The 16446-nt window shown below is 45.3% G+C and overlaps 1 protein-coding gene across 4 annotated transcripts in view; it reads left to right on the top strand.

The window, feature by feature from the left end:
• pan2 (poly(A) specific ribonuclease subunit PAN2) overlaps positions 1 to 16446 on the top strand; it is a 64878-nt gene that overhangs the window by 25156 nt on the left and 23276 nt on the right. For 3 of the 4 annotated variants that reach the window (XM_084332844.1, XM_084332845.1, XM_084332847.1), the window contains exons 13-17: positions 1669 to 1817; positions 4420 to 4529; positions 5493 to 5591; positions 11244 to 11332; positions 14521 to 14665. In XM_084332844.1, the coding sequence (XP_084188970.1) occupies positions 1669 to 1817; positions 4420 to 4529; positions 5493 to 5591; positions 11244 to 11332; positions 14521 to 14665 (592 nt within the window). The remainder of the gene's footprint in view (positions 1 to 1668; positions 1818 to 4419; positions 4530 to 5492; positions 5592 to 11243; positions 11333 to 14520; positions 14666 to 16446) is intronic. The other variant, XM_084332846.1, reaches the window with a different exon arrangement.

Raw genomic sequence — 16446 nt, 5'->3', positions numbered from 1 at the left:
ATCAGGCTGAAATTTACGTCAAATCGCTCTTACCTGTGGCCGGTTGGATTCCAAAAATTATTTCCCAGTTATTTGATCGCCATCTGGTAGATCGATATGTCCATTGGCTGATGCTATATTCCTTTACTGCATACTGAATTCGGCATCGCAAAAAGTATTCCAGGCGATCGGGTGAAGCCCTCACTTCAGACTAACAGAAAAGTCTGCCCGGAGCGAAAAAAATGTGACACCGAGTCTGAAACAAGGATTACTGCATTCTCGAGACAGCACCACTACCAGGATCTGGCCGGTAATGCACTTTCCGAGTCTCAATATGCCTTTTCCAGCCAAAATACAGCTCTGTGACAGTGAATAGGATATTAAAATCGAATAAAAGAAAAAACTAGTTTATTGGCCGTCTAGCGCTGGCTCCCAATCACGTATATATCCGTGGATGGCCGGGAGGGAATGTGTTAAAGGAAAACTCCAACATTTTGGGAAATTAGCTTATTTAACATCTTCCCTGGAAAATAAAAGAGCGACGTCTATAGCAGCGGCATACGTTTATTTTGTACATTATCTAACGTTAACACAAACCTAAACTAACTTTAGGTTAGTTGTAACGTTAGTTTAGGTTTGTGTTAACGTTAGATAATGTACAAAATAAACGTATTCCGCTGCTATAGACGTCGCTCTTTTATTTTGAAAACCCCCAGAAAGGAAGTCATTATATTAGCTTTAGTATTAGCTCCGGTTAGCTCCGAGCGTACAGTAGTTAGTAGTATATTATCAATACCAGCCATTGGATTACTGTTTTCTAAATTGGGGAGGCTTTTAATCATCAAGGTAAGAGGATTTTAAGTCATGGTATCCATAAACTTCAATCGGTTCGGATCCTTTGAATGAATGAGAATGTAAACAAACACGGCTTCCACGTAGAAATCACTGACTGCGCGCAGAGAGGAGTCGTTCGGCTAAAAATAGTTCAGAGTATATCTGCTTAGAAAACGTAATTGTCGAATTCAATAATTTTGTATTTCTCCACGTGGTAAATACACAGGTCACAACATGTTTACAGGAACGTTTTGGAGTTGTATCTGGAGTGTATTTGGTGACTGTAGGGCACTGTAAGGAACGTCGGGCTCTAAAACCCCCCCACTTCCAGTGATGAAGCTAAGCTACGCTAACGGAGCGACTGTTCCCTAAGCTAAATGCACGCACAGAGACAAAAAAGGTATGTATCTTCTTGTCTAACTCCAGGGAAGATGTTAAATAAGCTAATTTCCCAAAATGTTGGAGTTTTCCTTTAAGAGGTTAAAAAGGTATTAAAAAGTCTTACATTTTATTTGCACAGGTATGCGTCTGGTGAAAGCTTGTATGGAACAGAATCTAAATTGGCAAGCAAGTGCAGATTGTCACTTTTCTTTTATTAGAATTTTTTGCTAGTATGGTTGTGGAATTGGTATTACATTTGGCTCTAAGTGGTATTAAAAAAAGTGGTCTTCATTTGAACTTGTTGAAACCTGCAGACACCCTGAATAGCATGGTCCAAACCGTAGTAACAAACCCATAGAATAGAGTCACGTAGAACTTTGGGAACCGAACGTGGTGATGATGTCACCGGCCGCTGGCCGCTACAGGCTGACCCTGAGAAAACATCTCACGACTCGACACCTGGTTGTGTTGCAGCGCTCTGGGCTCCTCCGGCGAGTCCGTCATCGGGAGGCTGTTTGGCTGCGAGGTGGAGAACAGCAGCCTGTGTCGCTGTGGGAAGGAGACTGTGCGCTCCTCTCTCACCCTGCTCTTCACCATGCACTACCCGGAGCACAGCTCACACGGTAAGCTCTACCCGGAGCACAGCTCACACGGTAAGCTCTACCCGGAGCACAGCTCACACGGTAAGCTCTACCCGGAGCACAGCTCACACGGTAAGCTCTACCCGGAGCACAGCTCACACGGTAAGCTCTACCCGGAGCACAGCTCACACGGTAAGCTCTACCCGGAGCACAGCTCACACGGTAAGCTCTACCCGGAGCACAGCTCACACGGTAAGCTCTACCCGGAGCACAGCTCACACGGTAAGCTCTACCCGGAGCACAGCTCACACGGTAAGCTCTACCCGGAGCAGCACAGCTCACACGGTAAGCTCTACCCGGAGCACAGCTCACACGGTAAGCTCTACCCGGAGCAGCACAGCTCACACGGTAAGCTCTACCCGGAGCACAGCTCACACGGTAAGCTCTACCCGGAGCAGCACAGCTCACACGGTAAGCTCTACCCGGAGCACAGCTCACACGGTAAGCTCTACCCGGAGCACAGCTCACACGGTAAGCTCTACCCGGAGCACAGCTCACACGGTAAGCTCTACCCGGAGCACAGCTCACACGGTAAGCTCTACCCGGAGCACAGCTCACATGGTAAGCTCTACCCGGAGCACAGCTCACACGGTAAGCTCTACCCGGAGCACAGCTCACACGGTAAGCTCTACCCGGAGCACAGCTCACACGGTAAGCTCTACCCGGAGCACAGCTCACACGGTAAGCTCTACCTGGAGCACAGCTCACACGGTAAGCTCTACCTGGAGCACAGCTCACACGGTAAGCACTACTCGGAGCAGCACAGCTCACACGTTAAGGCTCCCTCCACAAATCAGGGATGTTCAATTCAATCAATTCAGAAAGTTTGTTTTTTATTTATTATTATTATTATTATTATTATTATTATTATTATTATTATTATTATTATTATTATTATTATTATTGACTAAGGTTGGAGATCAAGGTTTTAAACTCTGCAACAGGGGGGATAATCTCAAGCTTTAAGGACTGTTGGAGTTCATTCCATGAGCTAGAGGGCATCACAGCAAAATGAAGATTTACCCTGTTCAGAGCAAACTGGACCTTAAGGAACTCACTTTGGAATGGTTCCAAAATTCCATTCCGATAATGATGTAGTATATGGAGGTAGCTTACCAATAATGATGTAGTATAAGGAGCTAGCTTACCAGTAATGATGTAGTATAAGGAGGTAGCGTACCAATAATGATGTAGTATAAGGAGCTAGCTTACCAATAATGATGTAGTATAAGGAGGTAGCGTACCAATAATGATGTAGTATAAGGAGGTAGCGTACCAATAATGATGTAGTATAAGGAGCTAGCTTACCAGTAATGATGTAGTATAAGGAGGTAGCTTACCAATAATGATGTAGTATAAGGAGCTAGCTTACCAGTAATGATGTAGTATAAGGAGGTAGCTTACCAATAATGATGTAGTATAAGGAAGTAGCTTACCAATAATGATGTAGTAATAAGGAGGTATAACTTCATGACTCACCAGATAAGACGATAAAGGAGTATAACTTTAACTTCATGAGCCACCAGATAAGACGATAAAGGAGTATGTTAGCACTCAACAATTTGATGAACATTGTCACTCAGCTGATAGATTTGTACCCTTCCTGATGACTTGTCGTATAGAACTTGTAAGTCGCTTTGGATAAAAGCGTCGGCTAAATGACTAAATGTAAAAAAATTAAATGTATGACTTTAACTTCATGACGCAGCAGATAAGACTATAAAGGAGTATGACTTTAACTTCCATCACCCAGCAAATAAAACCGATAAAGGAGTATGACTTTAACTTCATAACTCACCAGATAAGACGATAAAGGAGTATGACTTTAACTTCATAACTCACCAGATAAGACGATAAAGGAGTATGACTTTGGGGAGCTCCAGTAGCTCACCACGTACCGCAAGCGCTATTTCAGCGCCGTGGACAACCGTGCTCGTCACGGATCTGGGCCTTAGCGAGTTCGAATCCCGACTGCAGCCGTGCCTTTCCCAGAGTGTCTTCCCCCCCATCTGAACCCTTTCAGCCTGTTTCTGTCGGTCATCCTTGACCAGTATAAATGTGATAAACACATAAAAGAGCCAGGGGAATGGCCAAAGTTTAAAAAAAAAAAAAAAAAGGAGTATGACTTTAACTTCATGACCCAGCAGATAAGACGATAAAGGAGTATGACTTTAACTTCATAACTCACCAGATAAGACGATAAAGGAGTATGACTTTAACTTCATGACCCAGCAGATAAGACGATAAAGGAGTATGACTTTAACTTCATGACCCAGCAGATAAGACGATAAAGGAGTATGACTTTAACTTCATCACCCAGCAGATAAGACGATAAAGGAGTATGACTTTAACTTCATGACCCAGCAGATAAGACGATAAAGGAGTATGACTTTAACTTCATCACCCAGCAGATAAGACGATAAAGGAGTATGACTTTAACTTCATGACCCAGCAGATAAGACGATAAAGGAGTATGACTTTAACTTCATGACCCAGCAGATAAGACTATAAAGGAGTATGACTTTAACTTCATCACCCAGCAGATAAGACGATAAAGGAGTATGACTTTAACTTCATGACCCAGCAGATAAGACGATAAAGGAGTATGACTTTGCTGAGATCCTGAAGAAGAGCATCTGTCTGGAGCAGAGCACACAGGCCTGGTGTGAGAACTGCGAGAAGTACCAACCCACAGTGAGTGACGTGTTGTTCCCTACCCTCTGCTGTGTAGCCCCCTGCAAGCCCTGGTGCCCCCCAAAAGTGGCAATATTTTAACTTGAACTTGAGGACTACATACTTTTTTTGCAAACCAAAATACTATACTTTATACTTATAGCACATGCATGAGCCTGGTCTCTTGAAAGATAACATTCTGAAGTTTCTGATACAATAAAAAAAATTCTGCCAGCTACACTGGCACACCTTTTCCCAGTGAATAACGCTAAGCTAGGCTAACGGTGCGGCTGTTCCCTAAGCCTAATGCATGCACAGAGAAGAAAAGGGTATGTAATCTGCTTGTCTAACTCCAGGGTAGATGGCAAATAAGCTAATTTCCCAAAAAGTTGGCGTGTTCCTTTAAGGAAGAAAATCTGATCTGAGTCACATATGAGATGATCACGTTTGCTCCGCAGTCTGAAGGTAGCCTATACGACAATCATAGACCACTGCACTTCCGCGTTACATGGAGCTTGTGAGGGGGAGGGGGGAATGGGGGGATTACATTAGTGAATGTTGATTAGAGCCTTGACGTAAGTGGCTGTGGGGGTGCTGGAGACATGAGCCAATAGACCTTTTTATACGCAAGACTCCCTGGGCAATCTGCGCATGCGCCGGTTGGGGAGTAGGTGCGGAAAGGTGACTATAGCTCGGCAGAGAAAGTGCCGATCGACTTGGGATTGGTCTCTCCGTGTTCAGGAGACTCGGCCGTATAAAAAAGTCTATTGGATCATGTCTCCAGCTCCCCCACATCCGTAGCTACAACCACTTACGTCAAGGCTCTCATCAACATTAATTCATTTGATCCCCTTGCGCTCCCTTTCCCCCCACTCTCTCCCATGAGCTCAAAGTACCGGAAGTGTTGCGGTGGTCAATACTTGTCGAATTCCAACTCTGTCTAGTCTACGACAATCTTGTGTTTTTCGCTGTGTGCGACCGCAGGTGCAGACGCGCAACATCCGCTGTCTCCCCGACGTCCTGGTGATCAACTGTGAGGTGAACAGCGTGAAGGAGGCGGAGTTCTGGAGGGCACAGGCAGAGGTGAGCTGAGACAACTCACTACTGTTTCAACACACTTAGGGGGCTTTCACACTAGCCATTCGGGGTCGAATCAGAGCGCGATCGCACCAAAATAGGGTGTGATGAGAACGCCCCCCCCCGTCACCGGGGACGCTGATTCGCTCCAAACCTGGACCGCTGGAATAGGTGGTCTCGGGTGCGAACCAGCGTCCCCGACGACGGAGCGGGCGTGGTGTGCAAGCTTACTGTAATGTTTTCATGCTTTTTTGGGCAGATGCAAACATACAGCAACAACTGGACAATACCCACAAAAACGATATTTATGGTCAATTTGGCGAGTTCAGACCTCAACCAAACAAGCATGTTGAGCCTCACGGCTCAGTGGATGAAAACGTCGAGATGAAGCCACGTTACAAGCCCAAGACCTCCCTGGCTCGCATTAGGCCTGGCAATCTTTTTTGCCATTGCTATGTCTATACATTGGTTTCTTGTTCGAATGCATTTATTTCTATAGACCAGTGGTGCACTGCCCAACCAGTCGGCCGTGATCGACCGGTAGATTGCAGGCTGATTTTCAAGTAGACCGCGAGATAATTTTTTTATATAACATCGAGTATGTTGTCACGTCGCGGCTGAGATGAGACTTGCTTTATCGCAGAGCTTTCCTCTCATTTCATTATAGACACAGACCAGCGCGGACCTTCAATGACATGCAATTGTAATTTCATTAGACACAGACCAGCGCGGACCTTCAATGACATGCAAAATAATAAGCGAGCAATGGGCTGACGTTAGCTGCTAAGTTATCCAATAACTAGGCTAAGCTAACTAGCGTTAGCCGCTAACCCCTGGAAAACGCTTAAAGCGGACTCCACAACACCAGTTCCATTCGTGAGAAAAGGGGGTGGGTTATATTGACAAGGCTTGACAACAGAGGTTTCAAAGATAACTTCATATTTATTGGTTATTCGTTCTTTATATCGGGCATCCAGTTTCCATCACTGTGTGTTCAACTGTGTTGAATTGTGTTGACGTTTGAGTGTGACATCATCGCCTACGGCAGCTTACACGCTCAAAACGCAAACCGTAAACAAAACCCCGGAGCAAACCAAGACTGCAGTGTGTACACAAACCAGAGGGGGGAGAGGGAGGGGGGAAGTTCGCACTCAAAGACGGAGCGAGGACAGAGCGGCACTCCTAATGAGAAAGCCCCCTTAGATACTAGGGCTGTCCCCGAAGCCTGTTTTTGGGATTCGAACTTCGTGCTATCTGTTGCAGCTGCACAGTTCTCCATGAAAATACCATTTCTCAAAATCTGAAAATCATTATTTAATAAAACACAGAAAAGGATCACCAAGTTACTCTGGATAAAAAAAAACTTTACAGACAACATTGAGACAAAGCTTCCTGACACATCTCCATCCAAACTCTTGGAAGAACTCTTTTAAATCTCATCTGATACCACCTAGAGAGCTAGTTTCAGAGTGTGGTGCTGAGTACCAAGTATCTCATCTCATGGCCCACCAAGTATCTCATGATGCAGCAGTTAAGGTGTTGATACCATTCAGCACCACATACAGTATCTGTGTGAAGCTGGCTTTTCATCCATGACAGCTCTGAAAACAAAATATAGGGCCAATTTGAAAGGTCACGATATAAATTTCAATAAATTTAAACATGGCCCATTTCATGACTATTTTGTTGGGGCGAGGGGGGGGGGCCCAAAATATTTTGGTCCGCCAAAGGGGGGCCTGACAGAAAAAGTTTGAGAAGCACTGGTTTAAACAATGAATAGACACATACAAAAATTCAAAAATCTTTTTTTATTAAAATATTTAGAATTCGAATGCCAACGTAACGAACGAAGGTCTGAACGTTCGAACGTTTGGGCTCAGCCCTAACTTAGATACAGAGGTGAGCTGAGACAAACACAACTCACTACTGTTTCAACATACTTAAATACAGAGGAGAGCTGAGACAAACACAACTCACTACTGTTTCAACACACTTTAGATACACATTTACTATCTATCTCTTACTACCACAGTTTCTTTATACCTGTATCACTGTACATATTAATACTATATCTATATCTGTACATATCCCTTACCTACTCTTACTACCGGTAGTTACACTGCTGGCCAGTATGACTTACTACCATAGTGTCTTTATACCTGTATCACTGTACATATTAATACTATATCTATATCTGTACATATCCCTTACCTACTCTTACTAGTTATGCTGCTGGCCAGTATGACTTAAGTTACTACCATAGTGTATTTATACCTGTATCACTGTACATATTAATACTATATCTATATCTGTACATATCCCTTACCTACTCTTACTAGTTATGCTGCTGGCCAGTATGACTTAAGTTACTACCATAGTGTCTTTATACCTGTATCACTGTACATATTAATACTATATCTATATCTGTATATCCCTTACCTACTCTTACTAGTTACGCTGCTGGCCAGTATGACTTACTACCATAGTGTCTTTATACCTCTATCATTGTACATATTAAAACACTACAACTCTGTACATACATCTGATTAGCACTATTACTCAGTAGTAGTGGTGTAAAGGTACACGTATCCGTACCGAACCGTTTCAGTGTGTACCGTACCGTACCGAACGGCTGTGTGGTGTACCCAGGGAGCGAAATAAACTTTTTGACTCACCGGCCAGTGGCGGGTAGATGGGAAGAATCTACCCGTCAAGCAGATTTCTTACCTGCCAACTTTTTTTTGATAAAAAAAAAAATTATTATTATTTTATATAATTTTTTTTTAATAAAATATATATATTATATAATCATACTTGTAGTTGTATTATCTGCGAGACATCGCCACCTCGCTGTCTGCAAACAGCTCCACTGTCTGTGTGTATACTCTAGTGGCCTCCAGCTCCAGCAAGGATTCTCCGGCGCTACAGCTGGTCCCTAAACTCTTACATTCAGCATGAAAGGATTCTCCTACCCTGCACCTGGACCCTAGTCAGCAGCGCTGCAGCCCTCATGCGATGTAACTGGACACTTGCAGTTGTTTATGTCGGGAGCTATCAGAAGCTAGCCAGCTGGATAACGTTACACAATGCCTCATGTATTAAACTAAAAGTGAATAGTTGACTGGGTCATTTTGTAACAGTAGCTAACATCAGCTCACGGAGGTCTCTCTGACTAGAGTAGACTAACATCAGTCACGGTGACTGTGTGTTTACATGCAGCATACAGAAACAGGTAGGGGAGGTTTAGGAGCAGCAATGCGCTCAGACAGCGAGTGAGAACTCCGCTCAGAATTGGATCATGATTTTCGGTTTTCACATGACCATTTGATTGGCCGCCACACGGCGGTCAGTCCTCTAAGTGGGAGGCGCCAAACGTAAAAACTGCCCGCAAATGGCGGGCGGCGCTCTCTAGTTTCGGTCCCTGAGTGTACCGAACGAATACAACGGTATGTTAACCACTAACGACCGCCCACCAGGGACTGTTTTTTTTCACAATCTAATATAATAATTATTATTTCTTTTATTTTTTTACAAGTCGATTATTAACACTTTGATTGCCCATGGTTAATTCCTTTTTACCTCCTTGAATGCCCAGGGCCACTTCAATGTTAACGTTAATATCGCCTAATCTATGTTTTAAATTATGTGTCTAATCTGCCCGTCGCTTATCAAAGACTCATTTTCCAGTCAACATTGTCGTAGCAGATTGTTTTTTTATCGCTTCATTTCCGTTTTCTAGCATTTTGAAAATCACTTGTTTTCACAGAAAAAATTACACATTCCATGATAATCGCCTTTTACTGGAATATTCTAGAACGTTGTCATTGTTCGGCCTATTTATGAATAGTTTTCAAATAAACGCTAGATTATCGATAGTATAATTGTGTGCGCATGCACGCTCGTGCCGCGAGTTGAAAATCGATTCTCCGCGTTACTGACCGCTCGCACAGCCAAACAGCAATATCACATAATCACATAAAAGCTTATATCTCTGTGAAAACGAATCTGATTATCCTAATACTGGTAACATAGATTCCTTACCTGCGATCAGATGGTATCCAAATGGATTATTCCAATTCCTGATCGCCATTCGAAAAAATCGATCTTTTTATTGATTCACCGTGTATACTGTAAAAACACATAATCTCCGCTGCTCTGAGGCTCACTAGTGGAGCTGATCGACGCCGGCTGCGTGAGTGAGAAGTAAAATGTGGAGTCAGGGATTTTTTTTCTCATTCATTTTCATTGAGTTCAATCCAAAAGGGTGAATTACCATCTGGGAGACGATAGGGGGCGCTTTTTTCACATCTGAGCGCCTGGAGGCGTGTATCACTTCCGCAACGGATTTGATTTCCGGGGTTGGCCTGATTGGCCACTAAGCCCACGTGACCCTACGCTAGCACGCCCCCCTTACCCCGCTTACGCCTGAGAGTCACACACAGCTAGCGGCAGCCAGAGAGCCTTGCTACTACTAGCCGAGTGATTAATGAAGCTCTATCTGTTTCACCTAACAGCACTATTGCTCCGTGATCATAGCCATCCATCTCTAAAGCTAACCACTATTTGTAAAAGCCATAACCACGTTACCATATGTAATAATGTAAATCATTGTGTCGTTGTACATATTGTGTTTGTGTATACACAAACGGTATTTCCAACGGTAGACTTGGTTGATGAAATATGATTTCAGATCGCTAATAAATAAAAAATGAGAAAAAACTAATATTCTCGTGATGGGCCTTCAACCAGCGGGGGTTAACCCGAGAAAACTCGTGATGGGCACTCAAACTGTTAATTTCAATATAGAATATTTGTTGACAGCCCTAGAAATACAATTATCCGTACCGAACCTTGACTTCAAAACCGAGGTACGTACCGTACCGTGGTTTTTGTGTACCGTTACACCCCTACTCAGTAGTACTAATATATATATATATATATATGTGTTATACCGAGTTTAATCACCTGTACATTGTATATTATTGCACTTTACTGTTTAATTTGCACTCTGGTTGGATGCCACACTTCTTTTAGTTGTACTGTACTTGTGCTGCATGATGACAATACATTAGCATCTAATCTACTATATTCCTGCCTTTTGGTGCAGTAGGTCAGTGAGAAGTGACTCCATGCTTGTGTGTTTACAGTATGCCTACAATAAGGCCATGTGTCTACAGTCTGCCTACAGTAAGGCCATGTGTCTGTGTTTACAGTATGCCTACAGTATGTGTCTGTGTTTACAGTCTGCCTACAGTAACGTGTGTCTGTGTTTACAGTATGTGTCTGTGTTTACAGTATGTGTCTGTGTTTACAGTATGCCTACAGTAACATGTGTCTGTGTTTACATTATGCCTACAGTAACATGTGTCTGTGTTTACAGTATGCCTACAGTGTGTGTCTGTGTTTACAGTATGCCTACAGTAACATGTGTATGTGTTTATAATACGCCTACAGTAACATGTGTGTGTTTACAGTATGCCTATAGTAACATGTGTGTGTGTTTACAGTATGTGTCTTGTTTACAGTATGCCTACAGTAACATGTGTCTGTGTTTACAGTATGTACAGTAATGCCATGTGTCTGTGTTTACAGTATGCCTACAGTAACATGTGTCTGTGTTTACAGTATGCCTACAGTAACATGTGTATGTGTTTACAGTATGCCTACAGTAAGGCCATGCAGAAAGAGGCCATGGAACCCCCCAAGCCCAAAGAACCACCACCACCACCCACCGAGTGGTGCTTGGAGTAAGAATATTTATCTAAATATAAAATTTTACAATCAAGTATCTGTGACTATAGACCTGTTCGCTGTTTACAAACATACTGTGTTCGAGCCAATCGGCAATACCAACTGAGTCACGTGGCTAAGTTGCCTCGTACCTGCGTGAGCTGCTGTGCTAAAACAGTATAATGGAGCTCTATGGAGAAACCATGACACTCCCCTGACTAACAGTATAATGGAGCTCTATGGAGAAACCATGACACTCCCCTGACTAACAGTATAATGGAGCTCTATGGAGAAACCATCGCACTCCCCCGACTAACAGTATAATGGAGCTCTATGGAGAAACCATGGCACTCCCCTGACTAACAGTATAATGGAGCTCTATGGAGAAACCATGACACTCCCCTGACTAACAGTATAATGGAGCTCTATGGCGAAACCATGACACTCCCCTGACTAACAGTATAATGGAGCTCTATGGAGACACCATGACACTCCCCTGACTAACAGTATAATGGAGCTCTATGGAGAAACCATGGCACTCCCCTGACTAACAGTATAATGGAGCTCTATGGAGAAACCATGGCACTCCCCTGACTAACAGTACAATGGAGCTCTATGGAGAAACCATGACACTCCCCTGACTAACAGTATAATGGAGCTCTATGGCAAAACCATGACACTCCCCTGACTAACAGTATAATGGAGCTCTATGGGGAAACCATGACACTCCCCTGACTAACAGTATAATGGAGCTCTATGGAGACACCATGACACTCCCCTGACTAACAGTATAATGGAGCTCTATGGCAAAACCATGACACTCTCCTGACTAACAGTATAATGGAGCTCTATGGAGAAACCATGACACTCCCCTGACTAACAGTATAATGGCGCTCTATGGAGACACCATGACACTCCCCTGACTAACAGTATAATGGAGCTCTATAGAGAAACCATGACACTCCCCTGACTAACAGTATAATGGAGCTCTATGGAGAAACCATGGCACTCTCCTGACTAAAAGTATAATGGATAATGGAGTTCTATGGAGAAACCATGGCACTCCCCTGACTAACAGTATAATGGAGCTCTATGGAGAAACCATGGCACTCCCCTGACTAACAGTACAATGGAGCTCTATGGAGAAATCATGACACTCCCCTGACTAACAGTATAATGGAGCTCTATGGCAAAACCATGACACTCCCCTGACTAACAGTATAATGGAGCTCTATGGAGAAACCATGACACTCCCCTGACTAACAGTATAATGGAGCTCTATGGAGACACCATGACACTCCCCTGACTAACAGTATAATGGAGCTCTATGGAGAAACCATGGCACTCCCCTGACTAACAGTATAATGGAGCTCTATGGAGAAACCATGGCACTCCCCTGACTAAAAGTATAATGGATAATGGAGTTCTATGGAGAAACCATGGCACTCCCCTGACTAACAGTATAATGGAGCTCTATGGAGAAACCATGGCACTCCCCTGACTAACAGTACAATGGAGCTCTATGGAGACACCATGACACTCCCCTGACTAACAGTATAATGGAGCTCTATGGCAAAACCATGACACTCCCCTGACTAACAGTATAATGGAGCTCTATGGAGAAACCATGACACTCCCCTGACTAACAGTATAATGGAGCTCTATGGAGACACCATGACACTCCCCTGACTAACAGTATAATGGAGCTCTATAGAGAAACCATGACACTCCCCTGACTAACAGTATAATGGAGCTCTATGGAGAAACCATGGCACTCTCCTGACTAACAGTATAATGGAGCTCTATGGCAAAACCATGACACTCCCCTGACTAACAGTATAATGGAGCTCTATGGAGAAACCATGACACTCCCCTGACTAACAGTATAATGGAGCTCTATGGAGACACCATGACACTCCCCTGACTAACAGTATAATGGAGCTCTATGGAGACACCATGACACTCCCCTGACTAACAGTATAATGAAGCTCTATGGAGAAACCATGGCACTCCCCTGACTAACAGTATAATGGAGCTCTATGGAGAAACCATGACACTCTCCTGACTAACAGTATAATGGAGCTCTATGGAGACACCATGACACTCCCCTGACTAACAGTATAATGGAGCTCTATGGAGAAACCATGGCACTCCCCTGACTAACAGTATAATGGAGCTCTATGGCGAAACCATGGCACTCCCCTGACTAAAAGTATAATGGATAATGGAGTTCTATGGAGAAACCATGACACTCCCCTGACTAACAGTATAATGGAGCTCTATGGAGACACCATGACACTCCCCTGACTAACAGTATAATGGAGCTCTATGGAGACACCATGACACTCCCCTGACTAACAGTATAATGAAGCTCTATGGAGAAACCATGGCACTCCCCTGACTAACAGTATAATGGAGCTCTATGGAGAAACCATGACACTCTCCTGACTAACAGTATAATGGAGCTCTATGGAGACACCATGACACTCCCCTGACTAACAGTATAATGGAGCTCTATGGAGAAACCATGGCACTCCCCTGACTAACAGTATAATGGATAATGGAATTCTATGGAGAAACCATGACACTCCCCTGACTAAAAGTATAATGGATAATGGAATTCTATGGAGAAACCATGACACTCCCCTGACTAACAGTATAATGGGGCTCTATGGAGAAACCATGGCACTCCCCTGACTAACAGTATAATGGAGCTCTATGGAGAAACCATGACACTCCCCTGACTAACAGTATAATGGAGTTCTATGGAGAAACCATGACACTCCCCTGACTAACAGTATAATGGAGTTCTATGGAGAAACCATGACACTCCCCTGACTAAAAGCTGTTTCAAATGAAAACAGCTGGATGTCATTTAGCCAAATCAGCATGGCTGTGAGTCTTTCACCTGTTACATGATATCTAGCTTTGGCATGGATTGATTGTTTCGATCGCTAGCATGGCTAACAAATGCAAACATACTGTAGTCTGCCTCGTTGTTCTGACCAGGATTACGTTCCTCTCTGCCTCGGGTCTGCGCCGCGTGCATATTTGTCACGACGTCGTCCGCGAACAGGTCTATTTCATTTGATTAACTTCACGGCAGGAATGTTGAACGAACGCATTTGTGCCCACGTTCGATTTCCATCATTGACATTTTCTTTTAAACGTCGTATATGCAATTTTTTTTTATCTTGCCGTGCAGCGGGGAGGATGCGCGCGGCGCGGAGGGTTTGACCTTTGACACGCGAGCCGAGGACCTGCGACACGTGTGGATCCCCCTCGCCCTGAAGATGTCCATCAGCAAGAGCCAGGGCCTGGAGATCACCATGTGTCCCGAGGGAGAGGAGGTGAGACGGAGGACCGGGGGGGTCTGGAGACGCGTTCTACGGCTATGTTCACACTGCAAGCCTTCACGCTAAATTCTTCCGATCAGATTTATTTTTAGTTTGTTTGGCTGCTCACGTTATTTAAATCAACGTGGCCGATATCAGATTCCAGTGTGAACCAGTCACTGCGCCTGAACTGACCCACATGTGTAAATGCACGACTGTTCAGACTGATCAGACCTGTGTCTGATTTAGGACCACATACTGTATAAAAGTGGCCCAAATCAGAATTTAAAAGATCAGATTCAATGTGATTTGTGCTGTTCACACTGTCGTGAATCCTGTAGGGGGTCTCTGTGGGGGGAGTCTTCTGTAGGGCGTCTCTGTGGGGGGGGGGGTCTTCTGTAGGGGGTCTCTGTGGGGGGGTCTCCTGTAAGGGGTCTCTGTGGGGGGTCTCTGTAGGGGGTCTCTGGGGGGTCTCTGTGGGGGGTCTCTTGTGGGGGGTCTCTCCTGTAGGGGGTCTCTGTAGGGGGTCTCTGGGGGGTCTCTGTGGGGGGTCTCTCCTGTAGGGGGTCTCTGGGGGGGTCTCTGTGGGGATTCTCTGTAGGGTCTCTCCTGTAGGGGGTCTCTGTGGGGGGTCTCTCCTGTAGGGGGTCTCCTGTAGGGGGTCTCCTGTAGGGGGTCTCTTGTAGGGTCTCTCCTGTAGGGGGTCTCTTGTAGGGTCTCTCCTGTAGGGGGTCTCTTGTAGGGTCTCTCTGTAGGGTCTCTCCTGTAGGGGGTCTCCTGTAGGGGGTCTCTTGTATGGTCTCTCCTGTAGGGTCTCTCCTGTAGGGGGTCTCCTGTAGGGGGTCTCTTGTAGGGTCTCTCCTGTAGGGGGTCTCTGTAGGGGGTCTCCTGTAGGGGGTCTCTTGTAGGGTCTCTCCTGTAGGGTCTCTCCTGTAGGGGGTCTCCTGTAGGGGGTCTCTTGTAGGGTCTCTCCTGTAGGGGGTCTCTGTAGGGGGTCTCCTGTAGGGGGTCTCTTGTATGGCGTCTCTTGTAGGGTCTCTCCTGTAGGGTCTCTTGTAGGGTCTCTCCTGTAGGGGGTCTCTGTAGGGGGTCTCCTGTAGGGGGTCTCTTGTATGGCGTCTCTTGTAGGGTCTCTCCTGTAGGGTCTCTCCTGTAGGGGGTCTCCTGTAGGGTCTCTCCTGTAGGGGTCTCTGTAGGGGGTCTCCTGTAGGGGGTCTCTTGTAAGGTCTCTCCTGTAGGGGGTCTCCTGTAGGGGGTCTCCTGTAGGGTCTCTCCTGTATGGCGTCTCTTGTAGGGTCTCTCCTGTAGGGGGTCTCTTGTAGGGTCTCTCCTGTAGGGGGTCTCTTGTAGGGTCTCTCCTGTATGGTCTCTCTGTAGGGTCTCTCCTGTAGGGGGTCTCTTGTAGGGTCTCTCCTGTAGGGGGTCTCCTGTAGGGTCTCTCCTGTAGGGGGTCTCCTGTAGGGTCTCTCCTGTAGGGGGTCTCTTGTAGGGGGTCTCCTGTAGGGTCTCTCCTGTAGGGTCTCTCCTGTAGGGGGTCTCCTGTAGGGTGTCTCCTGTAGGGGGTCTCTTGTAGGGTCTCTCCTGTAGGGTCTCTCTTGTAGGGTCTCTCCTGTAGGGTCTCTCTGTAGGGTCTCTCCTGTAGGGTCTCTCTGTAGGGTCTCTCCTGTAGGGCGTCTCTTGTAGGGCGTCTCTTGTAGGGTCTCTCCTGTAGGGGGTCTCCTGTAGGGGGTCTCTGTAGGGTCTCTCCTGTAGGGCGTCTCTTGTAGGGTCTCTCCTGTAGGGGGTCTCTTGTAGGG

This window comes from Notolepis coatsorum (assembly GCF_963971535.1).
Source record: "Notolepis coatsorum genome assembly, chromosome: 17".
Classification (NCBI taxonomy): Eukaryota; Metazoa; Chordata; class Actinopteri; order Aulopiformes; family Paralepididae; genus Notolepis; species Notolepis coatsorum.
The sequence above is the reverse complement of the archived record's forward strand: the minus strand, read 5'-3'. Positions and strand labels throughout refer to the sequence as shown.